Genomic DNA, 23,874 nt, shown 5'->3' on the forward strand with positions numbered 1-23,874 from the left:
TCTTCAAATGTTTCACGAAATGCTTACCATCTACTCTTACTCTTACTTCATGTAATAAAATAATAACTTCATGGTAAGGCTACTAAAAATGACAAGGCTACGTAATGTAATGCTAACTAACGTGCTCGCTACTCGTCGCTACTAGCTAGGTAGCTAACTTGACTGTGTTCCATGCACAACATGTATATTACCTGAGATGTCTGATCCGGCGACTCCTGGTCCTTTCATCAGACGGGAAGCGATAGAACGAGCAAGTGGTTTGATCACTTATGTGATTACAACCTGGTACAAAGCACACATGCATCTTGTAAAAGTGAATTTATTTTTAGCAATCTCTTATTTATTGGAGGGAATAAATCGGTTATGAGATCTTCTTCTTCTTCTTCGCTTTAATTACGAGTCGCAACCACTTGGAGAATTATCGCCTGTGACATCACTTACGCGAGCCAGAATGGGATTTGGGATTTGTAGTCTTTGTAGTCGCGTATTTTTCATAGTCTTATATTTCAACAGTTTTACGACAAAATGTGACTTTTTTGACATGGAACTTATTGTTTAAGATTGACAAACATCATATGTGTAGTTCGTGGCACAATTCAAACGGGATCAAAAGATACGTGTTCTCTCTCCATTGAATTCAATGTTAATTTTTCGCTTCCGGGGTCCCATGGGCCGGAAGTAGATGGGCGTGACTTCGCCTCTCTATGGGCCAATAGCCCATTACTAGATTATATTAGATTTCTTTTTTTTCAACTACTAGGACGACGACAACTATAAATCCTAACCAAGCATAGTAGTAATCGGTCGGAGGGGAATAATGCCGGTGGCCTACACATGTTGAAAATATTTTTGCAAAGTTTTTCTTGAAACTTTAATGCCAAGAAAGCCCCTTTAGATGTAATTAAGTTGCGTTGAATAGAGAAACTGAGCCTGAATTGATGGTTATATACCTTGCTATAATGCAGGGGTGGCCAACCCGCGGCTCTCGAGCCGCATGCGGCTCTTTGCCTAGTTTCATGCGGCTCTTCCGTTCATATCGAATTGTATGTGTGAGTTTGGGGGAGAGACACTGACTCCTGTCCTGACTAGTGTTGTATGGTGTACCGATACTTGAAAGGTATAACGCGATACCCTGCCGTTAAAAACGTTACGATTCCTCCGTTTCATTAGTATCGGTACTTTAAGAATGACGGGGGAAAGTACTCCGGTGAGAAAGCGCCGTTTTAATAAGAGCCGTGTGTATTCAGCGCTCTGCTTCCACTAGGCTTGTTTGAGACGCGTTGCGGCTCGCCTCGAAAGTAGACGAGAGTAGCCGATCGCAGCCGGGGGAGGTGTCAAAATGCTCGTCTTAAATCGGACAGCTCGGACTCGGAGTCGGCTTGACTGGCTGGGTTTGCAATGGCGGAAATTGCGTTGGCGTTTTTCGTTGCAGATGAAGTGGATGCAATAGAAATCCCACATGTATTGTATGGAGAATGACATGATCATTCTAAAGGGACTGTGATTGAGAGAAAATTAAATATTTGTTTACAATAAACATGAATATGTCATTTGTTTGATTTGCATTAAAAGACAATACCATTTTTGATTTAAATGATAGATTACCTTGTGCATGTGTTGCAGCCCTTGCTTGCTGCATAAGTGCAGCTGCTAAACTGTTATCTGAAAAATAATTTACATCATTTAAAATCATATCCAGATTGTTGGAATGCAATTTAGTTGTTTACTCACCATTTTGTAGTCTTTGGGAAATGTCTTGTGAGACTCTTACAGTGATGTCTCCCTGTCCATCACGCAGTGTAAGCACCACAAATTCCATTTTACCCACTGTAGACAAAGGTGATCTCCATTGCTTTATATAGGTTTGTTAATTCAGTCATGATGAGGAACCACACCAGTGACTGGGTTCCATAATTAGAAATGCTCCTCCCTCTTAATGTTTGCAAAACTGATAGGTGACAGGCTACAAATGATCAGTCCCTTCAGATCCGCACACATGAAGCTTAATGAGCATGAATTGAACAGACCTGCTACTGTGTTAATTCTTTAGCTGCCACTTTAAGCTTTATGATGTGTACAACATGGATGTAATTTGATTTAATCTTGCCATTTTAAATGATGTATTCAATAAATAAGGTTAAACCAAATCATTACATTACAATAGATTTTATTTTAATGATTTGGTTTAACTTATAGAGAAACTTTATTGTTATTGCACATATTACAGGTACTGAGACAACGAAATGCAGTTTAGCTTCTAACCAGGTGCAACAAGCAGTGAAGTGGAAAGTAATGTACACAATCTACAGAATAACATATAGAATGAATTGAATGATGAATAAACAGTGGGGTATGAATACACTAGATATCAGCCTGTGAGCAGTATGAACAGTGTGTATGAATATGCTAAGATATATAAAGTATGAAAACGGTAAGCAGTATAGTATAAAATATATAGATATTAATTTCATGATGATAAACATTGTGGAACAATGATGAAAATGGGAATGGATGTGGCGACGTAAAACTGACACAAAACAACAACAAACTTTTGCCAGCCAATTGGAGAGTTTCATCAGCAGCACGTGGTATAAACCACCAATGAGCGCTCAGCTCGAGATACTAGCGAGCCGTTTCCCATCAAGCATTTCGCTTCCGCAGCTCGTGGAGAGCAAGTGCGCCAACTCGCCTCGCCTCGCTCTCAAGGCTGCGGGCGTCTTTGTCCCGCGAGATTTAAAAGTCTCATGTGGGCGAGCCTCCAGAGCAAGTCGGACAAAATGACTAACCATCATGCAACGCACTAGCAAGACGTTGATCGCAACTGCGCAGGTCTGCGCAGGTCTTGCTTGTCTCAAACAAGCCTACTCCCTGCAGCCGTGCCTGCAGTCCCTCCCTCTCAAGCACGCTCTAAGTGCCTCCCCTCTCTCGTGCACGCGCTAGCTGCCAGAGCATGTGAGAAAACGAGAAGCATGGCTGCAAGTGGGAGTGCAACTGCCGCTGCGCCTCTTGTTGACAAAAAAGACGCCAGAAGCGACATTTTGATGTATTTTAGCTATATCTCTGACAGTGAGGGCAAGCCTACGGACACCACGAGGCCTGTCTGTGAGAAATGTATTAATTTTATTTAATACGAATTCTTGTCATTTATTTTATTTATTGTTCTCATTGTTTAAAAGTTTGTGTTATGGTTATGGTGTGAAATAAAGCACAATTATATTTAAGACTGTTTCCCTTTTTTGACTTGGCATGGAAACCAAAATGTTGGTATCGTGACAACACTACTCCTAACAGTTAAACCTGATATTTAGTAGATCTGTTAAGTATTGAATGCTGATAATTCTGACGTAATTTGGCCGGTCAAAGTTGTTTGGGCTCGGATAAAATCGCTCCTTTACTTTCGTCCCGTGTTACTTTCGTCCCGGCTCTCCCTACGTGTGTATGTGTGGTGTCAGGTGTCAGTATGAGAGGATGACAGCGCGTCTAATTTTGATGTGGCCCAAGAGCCAATCACAATAATACCTGCAATGCAGTGAACCAATCACCTTTGAGGGGGGGGGGGGGGAAACCTATCGTTGATTAAACACTATCCAGTGTTTCCCCTACCATTGTCTTGGAGGGGCGCTGAGCCCCGCCAAGGGAGCCCCGCGCCCCCCCTGAAATTCAAGGTGTTATATATATATATATATATATATAATTAAAAAAAAATATATATATATATATATAACACCAAATTGCAAATAATCTATAACTACTGTCACTTTTCACATTGAACATGTGCTCTTTTATTAAATAAACTAAATGCTTTCATCTTAAATTGTGGGTTTAGTGTTTTTGACCCTAAGAAACACTGATGCATTAATCAATAACAATAATCCACAGCGCCTATCTCTGCTCCAGAGGATTTAAAAAATATATATCCCAATGCCACAAAAATGCATCAGTGACGTGGTTGAAATCTTGTCTCCAGAAAACAAAAAACTGAAACAATATCAGTGACTGTGTGTTTGATGTGGCTCTTTGCAGTAACAGAGAAAACATGTGGCTCTTAACCTCTGACTGGTTGGCCACCCCTGCTATAGTGTCCTTGAGCCAAGCAATCCATCTTAAACACTCCTGGTGTAACACTCTTTTCTAAAGCTTACTCTGACATGATGACCTCTTTAGAAAGGGGCTTAATTCATTGGTAGATTTAAAATAAATATTTAAAATATTTAGTTATTTTGTCTGAAAAATGTTAATCACCCCAAAATAAGTGCATGTGCAAATCCTGCTGTCACTAAAATGTGCGACATTAACATAATGATCTTTCTATGCATTTCACAAGCAGGCATGCATTTAACTCTGAATCCCTGTTTCATTACTCAGGAGCAGCTGTAAACCCAGCAATCATGGAAAGTGCAGTCTTACAGGAAATTAGATTGAATTATTGTCATCTCAATCTGGATCTGCGGATTTGTTTTTTAAAGAATTAGATGGTGTAAAGCCTACCACCTCTCATTGGGCTTATTAAAAGGGTCACATATTCCTCTTCTCTTGAGCTGCACCAGAGCAGCCACCATGCTGCAGCTGAAGAAACATATCAATTGGTAATACTGTTGGAATTATGTTGGATTGTTATATATTTTTGGTTTAAGCTTTGTGAGACTGCTATTTTTTAACCTGTGTATATTCTGGACTTCATTTGGATTTGTTTGTATCTCAAGAAGGACCAGTGGTCCTCTTCATTTTCACTGATCAAGATGGTGCACATTTCCTTACATGATGGAAACTCCTCATCCTCTCACAGTTCACTCAACGAGGAGCTCCTGTCTCGGACTGGCTACACAATACTGGCCGTTATCATGGGTGTGTTTTCCGTGTGTGGGATCTTCCTCAATGTCCTGGTGATTGTGGTGACTGTGAGACACAGACAGCTGAGGCAGCCTCTCAGCTACGCCTTAGTAAATCTGGCCATATGTGACCTGGGCTGTGCTGTATTTGGAGGTCTGCCCACCACAGTAACCAGTGCCATGGGATACTTCAGCCTGGGACGCGCAGGCTGTGTTTTAGAGGGCTTTGCTGTCTCTATTTTTGGTGAGTCAATAAAAAGCCAAGCAGTATGCCTACTTTTGTATACGGATACAAAGCATAATCTACAATTTACAAAAAGCCTCAGTAAAAGAACAGAAGATGTATCAACAGATTGTGCAAGAAGTGACTTGCTCTGCAGGGGCAACACATGTTTTACATATTACATTATAAGATTGTCATAGTTGACACATATCATCATTCGTAGCCTGATGAGGTTGAGCTTATTTTAACAACTTAATAAGCACCTCGGTATTTCAGTCCAATTGTCCCTTCCAAAAGAGCCCTACAAATCTGGATGCTTTGGGAGATGATAAATGATTCAAACAGAGAAAACAGAGTTCTGTTGTAAAATAATTGAACACTTTCTTGTAAAACATGTTCTCCTTTCTGTGTGAAATATTTATTTTTCTCTCAAAGTTACTAAGAGACAGCTGTAATGTGACATGAGAGCTACCAAACAATGATTTTTTGCAGGTGTGGAAACTCTGCCTTATTTTTTATTTCATCGTCATATATTGTATAATTATAATATGTGTTTTATTTAAAAATGTATAAAAAAGTAATGAGTAAATATAGCAGTCATGCTAATATAATAAACATTTCATAACCCTTTGAGTGTATTAAGTGGCATAAAATGTAAACACTCCAAAGTTTAGTACTAAAAGAAATGTTCTTACTTCTAAATTTATATATTCATTAATTGGTGTAAAGCTGAGCAGGAATCTGTTCTATGAAAAAGTAATTTTGTTTTCACACATTTCTTTTTTTAGGTATATCAAGTCTGTGTACCATCGCGATAATCTCTGTAGAACGCTACATAGTGGTGTGCTATCCCCAGGGGGCTGTCATGTTCCAGACAAGGTATAAATCACATTCAATATTTCTCTTGGCAGCATCACCCAGATTACAACACTTTGAACACTCCTCCGGCATGTGACACCACATCTCTGTTTTCCTCAGACATGCTGTTTCCGGAGTGGTGCTGTCCTGGCTGTGGTCGTTTTTGTGGAACACTCCACCTCTGTTTGGTTGGGGTAGTTTTGAGCTGGAGGGCGTCAAAACCTCCTGTGCGCCTAACTGGTACAGCCGGGACATCGGGAACATGTCCTACATCATCTTATACTTTATGCTGTGCTTTACTGTGCCCTTCACGGTCATCGTAGTATCTTACTCAAAACTTTTATGGACCCTCCGGCAGGTGAGCTATCTAAATGTTGGGAATATGAGTACACTAAATGACTACTGGTTGCCTGTACCCACATTACAATAAATTGTTTTGCTTGTATTTGGGTGTCATAGGTGACCAAGCTGCAGATATGCGAGGCTGGCAGCACACATCGTGTGGAGATGCAGGTGGCACGTATGATAGTGGTGATGGTGTTGGCCTTCCTAGTGACCTGGCTGCCATATGCTGGCATGGCCCTCGCTGTCATCATGGACTCCAGTTTATATATTAACCCCATCATTGCTACCATACCAGTTTACTTGGCTAAGAGCAGCACTGTCTACAACCCTATGATATACATTTTCATGAACAGACAGGTAAACCCTCCATCATGCACATTCATATTTGCACACACAAAGGAAAGGGATATATGCATACTATTATTTACCCTTTGCTATGTGTGTGTTTACAGTTTCGGGGATACGCTGTTTCCACTATCCTGTGTGGAAGGAACCCATGGGCAACCGAATCACAAGTTACTGAGGATGAGACCACAGTTTCTGCTCTCAACAAGCTCCCAAGAGTCTCACCCAAACAATCTTTGAAAGAATAAAAGTAGTCATGAATCCCAAGTGTCGAAGCAATGCAAATAGGAAGAAGCAAACCATTATCATTAAGACACATGAAAATGTATTCTTACAATAAATACAACCCCTTTGTCTTAATCTCTGTCATGGCCAATAATGTTCAGGTTTAATTCTTTTTTTAACTTACCACGTTGTGTGAAATTCACAGTGTGTACAAATGTTGAGGTTTTCAAAGATAAAGACTCATAGGAGCCATTAAACGTACAAAGTGATACATTTTGTTTTATTACGAATTAGGTTTGCACTAGTTTATATTTCCTTTGTATGAGTAATGGTTTATATTATAAAATGTGGGATCGCAATTGGTTAGTGTGTATGGGTCATATGGATATCTGCACTCAGGAATTATAATCACCTGTTCACCTGCGTGAGGTTTGTGTGTGGAAAAGAGGGTGCTGTATTTTCTTGTTGACCGCAATTGCTTTGATTTTTTGTTCACATTATGCTAAATTGATCATCTCATTTTTCACTAAATTACATTTTCACAGCATTTTTTATTTCAGCGATTAATTTGGAAGCGCATCAGATATGCAACCAGGCCCGACCTCAGCAACTTTGTTTGTTTCCTGACGTCGCTACATCTACAATATATGTGTGTACAGCTGAAACAACATACATGGCGTGCCAGCAAAGACTTAAAGGCCGTTCCTTTGGCATTTAAGTGAGTGACTGAATTACATTTTACACATCTTAGTAAGCATTTGCTTAATTGGTACTGCAAGACTGAGAAGCCAGATTTGCAGCAAACTGCCAAAGCCCTGTAAATGTAATTGTAGGTTATGATGTAATCCAACAAAAAAGATGGCAATATAGTTTTAAAATATTTATGACGAGGAAAAAAAAGGTAATTACATTATTTTATTTATTAGGTGTACACGTCATCCAGCTTTGGTCTGTGCTCAAACATGGTTCACACCCCTCACACACAGACCATTGTCACCTTTATGGCTTTCATTGATTAAAATAAAAACAAACAGTGTGTTATACTCCTTTGCAACATGATACTTCAGTCCAGCCTTTTGGATCCAGCATGTTAAACAGCAAGAAAAAAAACCCTCAAGTCAAGTCTCACAGTTTGATCATTCACAGTCATTTCTCCTTCGCTAAAGTAACACAAATGCAATCACACTCTTCCTATTACCTTGGCTTTTTATTGATTACAGAAATATTGCTATGACTTTCATAAAGGAAAAGCAAAAAAAAAGCCAGAGTGTGAACAGCTGTTTCAAACCTGTACACTTGTATATACAGAGCAAGGGATCAACTATGTACATGCTACATACTGTCACACTCTGGGTTAATAGGTAGTCCTTTTTACAGGCAAAGACATGGGATCAATTCACCCTTTTTGAATCCATTTTCAAAAAAGATGCAGAAATGACCCAAGGTCAGTGCCTGAAGAACAGGCAACTCCAATCTACACTCAGAAGCCATCTCGTAGGACACAGTACACGTTGACATTTCAACTGATTTGTGTGTGAAACAGTTGTGTGCTTGAACACCTGGTGCTTGGAGGATTGACTTGGTCCTGTAGTTTGTGGCAGCCTGTAAAGTTATCAGCGGGAAACAACAGTGTGTCTGAGTGCTTCAAGTCCTATTAAACGCTCAAAGATTGAGATCGAGGCAAATTTGTCCTACAAACTATCTGGTCCCAATGCCGGCAGCACATGCCATTGTTGCTGACTACTGTGTTGTCATTGTCTTTGTTTTATTAAAGAGAACAGTCTTCAGACTCAATGAGGAGCCATTACAGTTGAATGTGTTTTTTGATGTAAAAACAATAATCATGTAATGTCATGTCCCATGCACTAAACCGACTGACGGTATTTTCCAGCAGAAGCTATTTCACATACCAACTCAGTGTTTAATACACAAACATGCTCGAAGAAGATGACAAGTATACTACAGACGTGGGTAAGGTAGTCACTGGACAGTAATCATTTGGTGAAATTAACTAAGTATGACACAGACAAATGAAAGGATGAAAATACTCCTTCACATAGTCTGAACCAGCTTTGCAAAAGGGTTTTAGGCCATGTTTGACATTCTCTGCCACACATGGGGAGACATACAAGACCAGCTGCACCTCACAGCATCCACAAAACAACACTAGCGTTAAGTCCTGAGCTCAAGGAATGTGCAACACGTCCCCAGCCAGTCGACACACTGTTCCGGTGGGAACACAGTAAAGACTGCGAACAGCATTCTGGAAGTATCATTGCTTCTGACAAGTAAAAAGTATGATATATACAGATTGAAAAATAAGAAGAGTAAAAATAAATGCGAATAGAGATTAGAGGGAGATGTTTGGGATGATCTAAAGAGGTAAAAGCAGGTGCAAAGAGAACGTTTTAACATCAACACCTGTACATCACACAGCACATCAAGACAACTTCTGAGTCAAGGCAAAAGAGGAAAGGGTGTGTCTAGGAATAAGCAGTTGAGGATTTGTAAACCTCTCTATCCGTAAAGGTTTTCCTTCTTGTCTACTAAGAACAGGAGTGTCTTGCAGCGTAGTGTTCTTTACAGCATGTGAGCAAATGCAATAATTGTCGACGACTGGTTGGTGAGTGTCTTTAGTGTTTTATTTTAGTGTAGTATTGTTGTTGTTTTTTTGGTTTGTTATTTGATTCTTCTTCATTCTAAATCTAGCATGTACTTTACATCCTACTCTGCTTGAGTGATGAGGTAACGTAATGACAGCCACCCTGACTTCTACTGGACAATAAGGTGCTAACGTTTATCTGTAAACTCCACTTATCTACAGACTCTTAACTTTCAAGTGAATCATAAGTGTGTGTGTGTGTGTGTGTGTGTGTCTGTGTGTGTGTTTATGTGTGTTTATTTAAGAGAGCTAGAGAATGAGAGAAAGAAAGAGATTGTGTGTTTGTGTTTCTATGTGTTGTTTTAAAGATTGCGTAATAAAGGGCCAAGAGGTCAGGCGAGGGTTTAGGTTTCAGGTGCAATATTCTGAGTTTGGATTCAGGCCGAGGCGTGTTATGAAAAAAGCAGAGTTCTACAGCTGAGTCTATTTATGTACAACAACAGTCCGAACAAAAAAGAAAAGGAGCACAAGAAAGTTCCCTCTCTTTCTTCGCCTTAGACTGACGACCACTTCTCACTCCTTCTTCCTCACGGCTCACTGATGCAGCAAGTTCTGTTCAGAAACCGAGCCAGCCCACTCCTTAAACACTGCCCTCTTCTGGACAGCAGCGGTAGTAGCAGCAAGGAGAATCTTGTACTCTCCCACTTTCTGACGGCATTTCCCCGCTTCTCTCATCCTTAAATTTAACTGAGTCTTTATTTATTTTTATTGTCAAGTACAAATTCTTCAGCCTAAATTCTGGGTGGTTTTGTTTCAAGTATGTGTGTGTGTATTTTTTTCAGTGTGTGTGTTTCTGTGGCAGGGTGTGTGTCGCTCCTTCAGTGTGTGTGTGGCAGGGTCAGTGAACGTATGTCTGACAGGACAGCTCCACGTGTCTCTGTCCTCCTCACCTCAGCGCCCCGGCCAGCACTAAAACAACACACTCTGCCTCCTGCTCTTCCCCTGGGCTGAGAGAGAGAGAGAGAGAGAGAGAGAGAGAGAGAGAAAGAGAGAAAGAGAGAAAGAACGGGGAGAGAGAGATATATATTAAAATAGGTTCGGATTTCATTTAGACAAAAACAAACACACCACCACACATTTCACTCCATGCCTGCAAAAACACATAATCAAAGATTGTTCTACATCTAGGTGGAGTCTAATTTATTTTAAGGTTTGATAAATAAAGGTAACCACGGCTCTGTGCGTCCAAAACATTGTCCTGATTATGGATTTGTGCACAAACTGGGACCCTTCACATATAGCATGGCCATATAGTGTAGTGGTGGTGTTATCAGTGCCAATACTTTGGCAACCAATTGGATCATATAGTTCTATAATCTGTAATTGTGTGTGTAATCTTTTGCATCTAAAGCTAAAACATACCTACCAGTCAGTATAACACACTGCAGTTAGAAGAACAGACCATATCCATGCTGATAGAAAATGCATTTTTAGAACCAAACCAAGCAAAAGCACACTTCACCAAACCCTCACTTACAGACTCATCAAAAAGGCTACATCTGTCTCTGTAGAAACCTAAACAGGACTGCAAAGGGAAACAATCAAAGGACTGTTCTCTGATCACATGATTTTTCTTTAACGTATATATGTTGTCACCCTTTATCCCTGACATAAATGCTGGGAGTGGCTCACTCTGATAAAAAGAGGGTTAGGTAAGTGAAAGCTGAGATGATGCAGATGGGCAGAGGCAAGAACAGAGAAAGGGAGAGGAATAAACAACAAATAGAGACAAAGAAATGTTAAAACTTAAAAAGGGATGTGAGTTTGAAGTGGTACCAACACCAAGTGTTGTTTTGGTTGATGGAATGCAAGGAGGGAAGTGAAATGTACCCGCATGGAGCCGAGTTTAGCAACCCGAGAGCCATATATTAAGTGGGACAAAGAGCGAATGGACAGAAGAAAGGAGGCCAGGTAACAGCCAGAGGGGAACAGAACAGAAAACAGACAGATTCAAAGAGACCGTATTTACCGGAACGGTAGGGGCCACTCAGCCTGTGGAAGTGGAGGAGAGATTTTGACTCTGAGCCCTGGGATTGGCTGCTTCTCTCTGGAAGTACTGCGAGGGTGCAGAGCCTAGCTTATGGGCCATCGCTTTTTAGGGTCAGGGAAAAGGGGGAAGGTTGGGAATATTAAGGCGTTACGGAGGAGTAGGAGCAGGTCACACAAGGGAGATTATTAATAATAATTAAGGAGTTGTTGAGGATTAGGTAAGGAGAGGGCATGGGCAGCAAGAAAGAGAAGGGACAGTTTATCAAAACATGACATAGAGGCCGAAGCAGGAAGCAGAAAGAAAGAGACACACACAGACTGAGACTCTGATAGAGACAGAAACATGAAGTAAATCTAAACAAATTTCAAAAGACATTCATGCAAATGTAATGTACAGTGGTTTAGATAAGGGTAACTGTCGTAGTAATGTATCAATTACATTTTTGGGTGTGCTTCTTACTTCGTGTTTTTTAGTCTGTGAGCATGTTAACATTTGCTAATTAGAGCTAACACAAGTTATAGTCATAGGTTGTATATGTATTTAGCCATTAAGTACGAATAAGCATTGAAGAGATTACAGTTATGACCAGATGATGGCAGTAGATACAAGTTTAAAGAATAACCAAATGATAGACGACATAAAGCAAACCGAGGAAAGAGAAAGAAAAGGGAGAGGACAGGGGCAGTACCTATTGTTTTTCATATTCCCGTGGAGAATGTACCGTTTATTTTTTACTTTTACCACTATGTTTCTATCATGGAGAACTTACTTGACTCTGGGAAGACTGAGGATCTCTTCCCTGGATCCTTCTGAAGCTGAATGCCTTTTACAGAGAAGATGGATGTGACTGAAAACAACAAAGAGTTGATGAGACGGTGTTTGTACAGTAAATGTGCAAATTCTACATGTCAGACTATGTGTACTCACTGTCAGACAGCGTTTGAACCTCCTCCCCAAAACATTTGAAATACGAGTGTTTCAGAGCGTCTTCAGCTGATACCCGCTTCTTAGCCTCAAACTAGAGACACAGAGACAAAGAAGGGAGATAAAGAGAGGTGCATTAGTGTTGTAGTCTAATGTAATGGTAGTACATACGTATACTAAGAGTATTCATCACTTACCTGAAGAAGCAGTGAGAGGAGGTCGTGACCATCGTTGTCTATCCTGTGTCAAAAAAAACAAGAGAAAAAGTCAGAGAGAAAGGAAAGGTGACGGAGAGGGATTTCAGTGCATTTGTAGTCAAATGCTGAGCTCAGCAATACAGAGCCTGAGAGGGTTCCTGCGATTTCAACAGAGAAGGAAACCCTTGACAACAGATACAACTTAAAATCAATCCTTATCTTATCGCATCAGTCACTTAAAGGAAAGGTTCAACATACTCAGGTCCCAATATGAATATTGCAGTTTTGCCTGATGGAATCATTCCTCCTGTCCATAATGATCATTAAAAGATCTGCTCGAAAGTAATCTGGTACAACGTCCACAGTCTTTGATCAGGGTTCATACACTTTTTCAATGACCTTTACCTAATTTTCCATGACCAAAAAAAGTACTCTTTCTCAGCGGTACTACTGAAAATGGTTTATTTTAACATGGAACAGGAAAATAAGCTCTGCATTATGAAACATGTTGTGCCAATCTAAAACAAATCAAATAGTAGGCTTACTAGCTTCTACACGCTAAAGCAACTAAAATCTCTCATCAGCAAAATACCTCGTCAGTTAAATGGCATTTTACGTTTCATTACTATACGATACAGTATTTATTATCATTATAGTATTACTATTTCGGCAATTAGATAAAATATAAATTATATTTGATGCAACTTTAGTTACATGTCTATGACTTTTCCAAAAAATATATATATATTGTTTTCCATAATTTTTCCAGGGCCTGGAATTAGCATTTTGAATTTCCATGACTTTTCCAGGTTTTTAATGACCATAAGAACCCTGTTTGTTATGTGAAGATTATATGAAGCTTCAGCATCCTGAGTCTAACCAAGTCTTTTTAAAACAACGTTTCCTCTTTATGTTACTATCCTAATAACCTAGCTCTGCAGGGAGAGTAGACCAGTGAGACAACAAAGAGCGAATTTGAACAAATTAAAGTCAATGCGACTATCAAAGATAACCCTTATAGATTTATTTTCCCTTTGATGTCACAGTTAAGTTAAAGTATGTGTTTTGGGGAGCCATAATAATAATCCTAGCAGTTGATTCTGCTAGGAAAAAAACAAAAGCAAAAAACACAAGATTGTCCGGGACATTTTAATTTCTCAGATTTTTCTTGTGTTTTGAGTTCCTGGAAAATCGGTGAAATACTTTCTAGGCTTTCCTGTACGTTTTGGAATTCTGAAACCTGCTCTTGTTTTGAGACACACATTTAAACACACGTGGAGCCATGGCTGTGTGTGCCTACATTCACACCTACACACCTGGGTGCGTGGTTGACGAGGGGCTCTGCGTTGTATCGAGGAAATTTGTACGTCTTAAACTCTTCACTGGTGGTGATTCCAGTCCAAGTCTCTTCTGTAGGAGTACCTGTTCCAGATAAAGAGCAGTAGTTATTATTGTACAGACGCAGACAAACAAACTAAATAAAGATGCATGTCACATAAGCATATGATCATCTGAATTACGCTGATGTTGTCTCACCTAGGATGCGGAATATGAGATGTAGCTCATCTTCCACAGTGGATCCAGGGAATAGAGGTCTGCCAGTGATCATCTCATAAAAGATGCAGCCCACACCCCTGGAAAAAGATAAAGAAACAATGGAATAACAAATGTTGTTTTTTGGGGAAAGCTCAGAGAATAAACAGAGGCCCTTAATGTGAGAACAGAAAGAAACGGACAGACAAACAGGGGTAGTTTTATGTTCTTCTCTGAAAGTGTGTGTATTTGCTTGAATCTGTGTTTGCTCACCACATATCAATGGGTGTAGAGTACTCAGTGGAGCCCAGAAGCACATCTGGTGGCCGGTACCATAATGTCACAACTTCATTGGAGTAGGTCTTCGTAGGAACAGATTTAGCTCTCGCCAAACCTTAATTCAAACAGAAAATGACATTGATTTATGTTAATATGCCTCATTAGGATTTGTATGTTTTAGTTCAACTCAAAACATCTCATACCAGCAGGAAACCTCCTTTTGGTTCCTACAAAGGGAAATTATGCAACACAGGAGTATGCACATTATTATGTCATGTTTTGATGTTCACCTACGGAGGGCAGTGTTGAGTGTTAAGTCAAAGTACTCTACTCCTGTTGGGTCTAGGAGCAGTATCCTTTAGGGGGCGCTAGTGGGGCGTTTTTCAGACTTTTTCCATTAAATACATTACAAACTCTCAGTAAATGACTAGCTAATTGTATTTTAACAAAGTAAAAATAGTTCCCTATGAGTTTAGTTCATTTTAAAGCCTGTAAATTCATTTTTTATAGAAAATATATGAGACTGATCTTGTGCTTTTAGTAAGTCATATGATGATATACCGAAATCTGCCAGTTTGAGCTCTCCTTTCTCATTGATGAGCAGGTTCTGGGGTTTGAGGTCTCTGTGGAGGACCTTTCTTCTGTGGCAGTACGCCAGACCTCGCAACAGCTGGAAAAGGAATATCTGAAAAGGAGTTGACATTCGTATAAGTTATTGTTACATACTTGTCATTACATTAAATATAATCATTTAACAAAGTAATTTATTGTAACAGGTTACATTATGTGGCATTCTTTTGATGAACTGATCAAACAACTTTCAACATTATAATTGAGAAGCCAAGCTGCATGCCAATGTTTTGCTGCTATTGAAAGAAAATAAAACACAAAATGGACGCTTTTTTTTTTCAATTGCAACAGTGAAAATATGATTACATTCAGTAGCAACTCTAAAGATGTCTCCTCACACTTTATCTTTAATTTTATCAGCACCACGTCACTATTATTTATTTATATGTACAATTTTAGCAAGTTTTTATATTGTCCTGTTCCTGTAAGCCAATACAGCGAAATTTCGTTTTAATAGTACACTCTGTGTCTTGTTGAAATGACAATAAAGTATGTCTATGTCTATGTCAGTAGTGAACATGTGTATTGCTTTGCATTACCTTGACATTGTGAACACTCATTATGCTCCCACAGTCATCCATGTACTGCTTCAGATCTTTTTCCTGAGAGGAGATAAAGAAAGAATTAAATAAGTGCAGATATTCAGTATTATTTGCTATCTCACACACAATAAACCTACACACATGCACAGTACAGACACTCACCAGGTACTCAAACACGAGTGTCAGGCACTTCTCAGTGTGGATGATGTCATGGAGAGTGACAATATTGGCGTGCTTCAAGTCCTTCAGCAGAGACACTAGAAGGGGGAGACATATTGGAGACTGTCAGTCAAACACAGAGAGCCTGTGAGGAAGCAGCTCATAGTTCATAGGTCACAGCACTGTCAAAACCTTACAAGCTTCTTGACAACATGGTGCTGTGTTTGCCTGTGAGTTGTTTACTTCCGAATTGCATGATTTAGACAGCATGTCAGTACCTTCCCGGATAGCTGTGCAGGGCGCGCCCTCCTCGTGCTCCAGCCGGATCTCCTTCAGAGCTACTAAGTTGTCTGTTAACTTGCTTCGCCCCTTAAACACTGTAGCATAGGTCCCCTGCGGAGATAGAAAGCATGCAAGTGTGAGTATTTTGAGGAGTTTGTATCTACTTAGTGTCACTTTCAAGGATTTTCTTTATTGATCTTACCTCCCCTAGTTTGTCCAGTTTGATGTAGGTCTCAAGTTTCCCAAAGCCGATTTCAGACTGGAGAACACAGAAAGAAGACAGTTGAGGAAGTTATATCTCTATCAATGTACAATATTGTCAAGACATTGAAGAGTCTTTGTGGTTGTGGTAGCTAAGCCCCTCCACTATGTTTAGTCTAACTATCTTGAGAAACAAATCCTGAGGGCCACGGCTGTTAGTTCAGATTTCAGTTTCATTGTTGATGACACCTGGCCTACAACTGCAAGGGTTTGAGTCACCAAATCTTATTATTCTGTGTGTGTCTGTCAGTTGGTGTGCTTATGCTAAAGCTTTAGCTTATCCAACATTAACAGAATGTAACTGAGCATCTCTTATTTTTCTAATTCTAGTTAAGGTTATGTCTTCGTGATTGCATATATCATCTGTTTCTCTACTGTATTTCACCTTATGATCTAAACTTACATTTGGTCAGATCTTCTGACATGGTCCAGTTCATGGAACATCATTCAGAATCATATACATTGCATTGGGCACAAACATATACAGGCACATTTGAAAGCCTGTGTGGTATAGTGGACAATTAAATGATAACTTGAACTTCCATGAACAAAATGTAATTTTCTCCAAGTCTTTTAATGCTATTCTTTAGCCGCAGGAATGCAGTATAACAAAGACAATGAAATGAGGCTCTGCAGATAGCTTCATGGGGATATTTACGTCTAAACATGTCTATAAATACCCAGCGTGCATACTTCTAATTGGTGAGTTGGATAAACTTTTAATTAATCCTGAATTCAGATAATAAAGGTTAAGCTGCATAATGTATATGGCCCCCGGAACCGGGTCATGAATTATAGATGGATGTAGCTATGTCAAGCTGTGATACCCACACGCCTGTCAGTGTTTATCCCTTTCTCTGTCACTTTCCCCCACTTATTTGTCTATCTCCGTCAGGGTTGTTCCAGCCATGTTTTATCTGTGCTCATCTCTCTGAACCCACCCATCTCTCTCAATCTTGCACTGGCCCGTCCTGTAATGATGCTCATATGAATGCCAAGCCGATGCTCGTCTATGCGTATGGGGGGAGGGTCGCTAGTGACCAAGTTAGCTAATGAAGCATGTGATCTCTTTAAAGGCATGCCCAAAAGGCAACATCAGAACGAGATGGGACATACAAGATGACACACTTGTTATAGTGTGTATGTGTATTGGTATGCACAAAACCACATTTGCGTAATTAATTATTGGCATTATTTAATTTCAGAATCAATATCTGTGTTGTATCTGGTAGTTTGCAATGCCAAAATACTAATGGAAAATATAAATACAAACTGTAGTGTGTAATTATTATGTACTTTGTAATATTTGTAGGGGCCTGCACTGTATTTATATGCTGTGTGTGTGCGCTTTTGTGTGTGTGTTTGCAAGAGAATATTTGTGATGAGACAGGCAGCCTATGCTCAAATGTCAACACACTCCCCTCTGCACACACACACACACACACACACACACACACACACACACACACACACACACACACACACACACACACACACACACACACACACACACACACACACACACACACACACACACACACACACACACACACACACACACACACACACACACACACACACACACACACACACACACACACACACACACACACACACACACTGTTCCCATCTCTGCTCTTGTGACAGCGGCTGTCAGGAGCTGTTGCTGAGCTGTGCTGCTCTTTCGGCAGGGGAACCAGTCACATGAGAAAAACACACACACATGAACACACACACGCCCTGAGTGACACACACAAAAATAATCAGTGGCCTTGCTCCATGTTAGTGTCTCTAAACCAAATGAGGGCACAGCTCCTTACCTTCTGCCCACTCTCTGCTTACAGCCAGCAACTGCACTCTCTGTCTATGTACCTGATGATCCTTTTTGAGAGTGTGCGTGCGTGTGTGCCTCCGTATGCTTTCGATGGCAATGGGTTCATTTAATTCCCAACGCTTCACTGAGATTACTCAGCAGACCATGTTTTTGTGACAAAATAAAGCAACATAAAACCAAACAAGATGTGTTCTGTCTGAGCCTGAACAAGAGTCAAAAAGACATACAGAGAGGACTGACAGCTGAAGTACCAAGTGTTTAAAGGAATGGTATGCTCATGACACTCATTTTTTAAAAATTATCATCCGATAAAACAGACCAGTCTCTGCCAGTCTCTCTTTTTTTTTTTTTAATCCGATGACATTATCAGTGATTTTAAACTGATTATATACCGAAATAACATCAACACTGTGGGCGCCGCCATTTCCCGGACGTGACGTAATCCATGCGTTTGGTTTTCGAAGACACGTTAATCTCCATGTTATTTACTGTAGTTTCTCTATTCAAATATGCCTCACTGTATCGCGAAATATTGCCATAATTCGGATAGGAACAATCCACGGAATGCTCGGTTCCATCTGTTGCCAAAAGGTAAGCATAAGAAGTACATTCGGAGGCAGTGGCTAGCGAAATGTGGCCGGCCCGAACCGAGAGATTTACAGGCTCATGTATGCAGCGAACATTTCACATTTCCGGACGACTACTCTGAGAGTATGATAAAACATAACATGGGATTTATGGAACAACCATTACTTAATGGAGATGCAGTACCATCGGTCTTTCTGGTGTCATCACCGACCAGGACACCAGTTCGGCCAGTAGAGAAATCGCCCTCTGCAAGTGTGAAGCGACGGAGGAGCAGAAGTAGTGCTCGGAGTAAGAATAAGGTATGTTATAGCGCATTTCCATTGCAGCGGCTAGCCCCGTGTTAACGTCCAGGCCAGGACAGTTTTTGGTGGCCTTTCCATATAGCGTAGTACCGGCTAGTGTGTATTTCCCCCCAGTTTTTTCCGGCCCCATAAAATCGTGATTCTATGGCCAGGGACAACGAAGCTGAGTATGCTAAACTAGAGAGGGAATCGCTAGCAAGGGTGGTACTACATGCATACATATAGTATCTTATATCATCTTCCTATTATACACACATGCATTTCCAAACATTTGGACTACCTATGTTGCAAATGTATTATCTTTTCAATTTACACACGGCATCTATTGCACGTCTGTCCGTCCTGGGAGAGGGATCCCTCCTCTGTTGCTCTCCCTGAGGTTTCTCCCATGTTCCCTTTAAACTGTGGGTTTTCTTCGGAAGTTTTTCCTTGTACGATGTGAGGGTCTAAGAACAGAGGGTGTCGTATTGTCATACTGATATGTATGGCTGAATTCCCCCATCCAATCTCTTCACATTGGTCAAAACTTGTTCCTCTGCTGACGAGTCCGAACTGAAATACTCCACCATATTTCCGTGTGTTGACAAAGTGAATGCATGGATGACGTCACGACCATCACGTGACTACTGAAAATGGCAAACATGGCGGCGGCCAGACGGAATATACAGGTCTTGATAAAAAAGAGCTATAAAATCATTATTTACCGGGGAATATCGCTGATTTCTTCAGGGTATGGTTTAAACATAACGTTTCACTAAATACTGAAGTTTTGATTAATTATCTAATGAGTGGACCATTCCTTTAAAGAGAGTAGCTTGGCTTTGATGTGTATTGAAAATAAAGTCCATTTCACTTTTAATAGGGTATCTCCTTCTGATACTTGTGAGCAGGTTTGATGGGGAGTAGAATGGATTGAGACTAGTTTTTAGTGATATGACTGCTAAGAAAAGAGGTGGCAGGTGAGTGGAGGTGTAAAGACGAAGAGAGCCGTTTCATTAACATGATATAGCCAGTCCTTAGAGTTTCAATCAATCAACCAATAAACATCCTGCACTGTCACCTTTCTCATTTAAACCTGCCAGTAGCAATAGACCAGGTCTGAGTGAACCTGCGCTAACACAGATCACTGCTTTTATATTCATGTTGTGCTACATTCCTGCTGATGAACAGAGATTTTTATCAAATGACTTAAACATATTTGTCTTCACCTGAATACTGTAAATTCCTTTTTTCCCGTCTGCAGCCGCAACATTAAAAAGATAGTTTTCCGTGAGTCAAGCACGCATTTTTGTTGTCAATATTGCGGTCGATAAGGTTCATTTAACTGTGAGAAGCCAAAAACGTGACTGGGATTTATATTCAATTAACTGCACAGACTTAGTATGCTTTAACAAAAGAATAAAACCATCAATAGGAGACTCTTTGTTGTATTTTGTCACTGCATGGTTGAATGGATGCAGAGAAAAGGGAGCTTTGCACACAGCTAAGTGTTGTAGTTTGAGATAAAATGACATCTCTTTCCTCAGCACAATGGAACACTGAATCTTATTGGTTCGCAGTGAATAATTGATTTCAACAGCAATTAGAGAAAATTGATACCAACCAACTTCACTTACATTGGAAGCGATTCAAAGATCAAAATACACGGTTTCAAGTGTGAGCTTCTGTAATGGGACACCCGACGCATGGTCATGTTACAGTAACAAATGAAAGCTAATCTGATAACCCAGAAGCCATCTAAGTGCAGAGAAACATATTGCTATTTTAAAGCTTGCAGTAATTCAGGGTTGCTGTGACACACTTAGGCACACTTGTTCTGTTGGGAGAATAAAATCAATACTTTTGGGGAGACATTTATTTTCCATGCCAGCATGTTTCAAACTGGTTTTTTTAAACTGACGTAAGAGGCAGAGGCCAACTCATTAAGGCCAAGTCTCCAGCTGAGCATGTCGAAAGTAGGTCTGTAAAATACTGAGTGCAAAAGTGTGTCCTGTAGAATACACACATACATTCAAACTAACTCCAAGCACACACTGGTTTGAAATGTAATTTCACCTGCCATCTAACTTCTCTAAAACTACAGCTCCTTTTCACACATTTCTTCATCCTCATTTTTAACCACATCTCACTTTAAAATCACATCTTGTCCTTTATTCCATTACAATTCTCTAGTCATCCCTCCTTGCATTTCCCCCTCCCTATGCCTTGTTCTCTGGCTTATTTCAAGGTGTCCCTGTGTGTAATCCTTGTCAGGAGAGGAGCTGCAGCAGATGAGTCTGACAGTGCTGCTGAATTATTGATTGAGCTATTACATCACATGCATAAAAATACACAGCAACACACAAGTGGACAGACCCAAGCATGTTAGAAAATGTCCACCACTCATTAACATTGTAAAGACACAATAACCTGAAAGTCTATCCTCTTTTTTCTCGTCCGCTCTTGCTACATAAACCGCTCTTCTGCCTTGCAAACCTCTCTTCAAAGATGATTTCCTTTCATCTCTGTGAGACTCCTGTAGAAAAGCTGAGTCATTAAATCGCTTCAAGCTGAGAGCCAAAGGCAGAGTACCAGCCCTGTTCAATAATTACAGCAGAAGTGGTTGATGGAGGGCAAATCCTTTATGTTTCCCACAGTATACCAATACTTTTGGTAAACATGATTTAAGATAACTGTATCAGTAAGGCAGTTCATTCAAAAAAAGGGCAGAGGATGTAAGAGGAGTGCATTGGAACAAAAAAAGAGAAACATAAAATCAGCCTTGCAATGGAATACCTCCGCCCACTGATAAATGTTACGTTTATATCCATGTCTATCCAAAATGTCATTACATCATTGTATTATCCTATATGTATGTATGGTCAAACACAGTTAAGGTAAGGTGGGTGTGTTTAGCCTAATTCAAAGAAATACCGTCAGAGTGTTCCTGATACATACCCTTGTACAAGAATGGGAGGAATGTGCGGTCACGGTGAACTTGACCTTTGATCACCAACATCTAAAGGTAATCCTACAGTGCAAGGGGATGTTTGTGCCGATTTGAAGAAAATCTAATTCTACCAGATAGATGTAGGGACAAAATTAAACACAATGCTTCCGTCCCCGTCTAGACTAATGTGGAATATGTGACTAAATTAAATTAAATTAATTCAAACAGCAGATGTACAAAGGTGTTTTAACTGACATACTGCATATTCATGAATAACTGCCTATTCCTACCAATCCGCCCCCTTTCTATCTATCCAGCAGTCCCTCCTCTCCTCTCTCTCCCACCCCCAGATTCATACACATAATGCTCTTGTTCTGGATACATAATACTGCCTACAGAGCCATTGTAAGCTATATAGCATAACAAGTAACAAAAGGGTTTGAAATGCGTCTATGTTTGTGAGTTTCCAGTGTGTCAGAGGGCATAATGGCCTTCCATTTTAGTTGACACAATGGCTTTGAAATAAATTACTTTTGTTTCAAAACAAAGCAGCAGTAAAAGAGAAGCACCAGCATGAAGTACTCCAAAGACTACACATGGAGATGCCAAGTAGCAGCCAACGCATTAGCTGATTGACGTCAGTTTCAGCTGCTTTGCAAATGTATACCCAAATGCAAATATGCACACCGACAAAATGAGCACTTACCAATGAAGCACGCCGTAGCCTGCGGCTCATGGGTTTGTCAAAGGGGGGGCTGTTCATGGCAAACTTCTCCAAGTAGCCTTCCGGTAGCCTGATATCAGCTGGGAGAGACAAGCGCTTGTTGATGTCCTGAAACATAGAGATGGGAGGGGGGACAAAGAAAATAAGTTAGAAACATAAATCACAAATAATAGGTTCAGAATTCAACAATCATTGCTTTTCCCTAAATTGATACCTGTAACCGTATGACCGTGATGGCAAGTATGAAGGAGGGGCTTCCAGACTTACACATTGAAAAAAACAACCATCCATTTATAATTATACATACTCAAGCTCAGTAAATATTTTATTTGGAATATCGTCCAGATCTGTAACATAAACGGAATTATTGAAAATCAAATGAATGAAGCAACATAGTCACATTTGATTAAAACAGACTCATCATTAATCAACTTCTATTCATCTGAAATTATGACAACATATTTTGTGTCCATCTCTGATGCCTTGATAACTGGGCTTACTTTTATGCATCGTAAAAAAAAACAGTGTTCTCCATCTGTCACTCCTGGCAATGAGTTTGTCAAGTGACTCTAGCTCAATTACTCAGTATTGGTCAACAGGTGCCATCTGCTGTTGTGTATGACTGATGACTGATGGTGTGAATGAAATGCTGTCTAGTATAACTAAAGGAAAGCCCACTGCAAGGCCACTATGTGATGGCACTACTTTCGGGAAAGTTCCTGGTAAGTTTCAGACTCATTGTAAATATATCAGCACATTCTAAACTAAAGCTCCCAAATTCCTCTGGAACTAATCTGAAAATACCTTTTTATGATGATGATAAATATTTTTAGTGTACACGCTTTATTTATTTTTCTCTTCTGCTTAGTGTTGCTGAAATGTTTGAGTCATTTTCTGCGTAGTACAGGGGGGACCCCCATTTTGTCTGTAAAATTACAGATTATACTTACTTACTTAACACATGTAGCATGAATACCTCTGAACTACCCACTCTACATCAACTAATATAACACTCACTTCATTGGCTTCAATACAATTTGTGTGATGCTACCTTTCCCACAATGCATTGGCCCTACGTGTTATCCATGTAGGACATGTTCACTGGAAAGGTGCCAATCACACGTTGTTTCCATGGCAGCGGGGGCTGGCTGGCCCAGTCCCAGCAGCCCCACGGTATGTGTCCTGGATGTAAGTGTGTGAAATGATATGTGTG

The 23,874-nt window shown here is 40.2% G+C and overlaps 2 protein-coding genes across 11 annotated transcripts in view; one reads left to right on the forward strand and one right to left on the reverse strand.

Annotated features, from left to right (window-relative positions):
• The first annotated feature begins 4,739 nt into the window (after window positions 1-4,739).
• On the forward strand, window positions 4,740-7,268 carry LOC117449685 (parapinopsin-like). Its single transcript, XM_034087500.1, has 5 exons — window positions 4,740-5,073; window positions 5,841-5,931; window positions 6,031-6,268; window positions 6,370-6,612; window positions 6,708-7,268. The coding sequence occupies exons 1-5, from the start codon at window positions 4,740-4,742 to the stop codon at window positions 6,846-6,848; spliced, it is 1,047 nt and encodes a 348-aa protein (XP_033943391.1). The 3' UTR covers window positions 6,849-7,268.
• Window positions 7,269-7,727: 459 nt separating this feature from the next.
• LOC117449681 (cyclin-dependent kinase 17-like) overlaps window positions 7,728-23,874 on the reverse strand; it is a 44,427-nt gene continuing 28,280 nt past the window's right edge. For 7 of the 10 annotated variants that reach the window (XM_034087491.1, XM_034087490.2, XM_034087487.2 and 4 more), the window contains 14 exons: window positions 22,644-22,769; window positions 16,226-16,282; window positions 16,020-16,134; window positions 15,745-15,839; window positions 15,580-15,642; window positions 14,972-15,095; window positions 14,405-14,525; window positions 14,135-14,232; window positions 13,915-14,020; window positions 12,599-12,641; window positions 12,405-12,495; window positions 12,247-12,324; window positions 11,457-11,578; window positions 7,728-10,434 (listed from right to left, as the gene is read on the reverse strand). In XM_034087491.1, the coding sequence (XP_033943382.1) occupies window positions 11,475-11,578; window positions 12,247-12,324; window positions 12,405-12,495; window positions 12,599-12,641; window positions 13,915-14,020; window positions 14,135-14,232; window positions 14,405-14,525; window positions 14,972-15,095; window positions 15,580-15,642; window positions 15,745-15,839; window positions 16,020-16,134; window positions 16,226-16,282; window positions 22,644-22,769 (1,221 nt within the window). In that variant the 3' untranslated portion in view covers window positions 7,728-10,434; window positions 11,457-11,474. Of the gene's footprint in view, window positions 10,435-10,964; window positions 11,013-11,456; window positions 11,579-12,246; window positions 12,325-12,404; window positions 12,496-12,598; window positions 12,642-13,914; window positions 14,021-14,134; window positions 14,233-14,404; window positions 14,526-14,971; window positions 15,096-15,579; window positions 15,643-15,744; window positions 15,840-16,019; window positions 16,135-16,225; window positions 16,283-22,643; window positions 22,770-23,874 lie in introns of those variants that run through there. The other 3 variants (XM_034087492.2, XM_071203776.1, XM_034087488.2) reach the window with 2 other exon arrangements.

This window comes from Pseudochaenichthys georgianus, chromosome 7 (assembly GCF_902827115.2).
Source record: "Pseudochaenichthys georgianus chromosome 7, fPseGeo1.2, whole genome shotgun sequence".
In the NCBI taxonomy this organism is placed as follows: Eukaryota; Metazoa; Chordata; class Actinopteri; order Perciformes; family Channichthyidae; genus Pseudochaenichthys; species Pseudochaenichthys georgianus.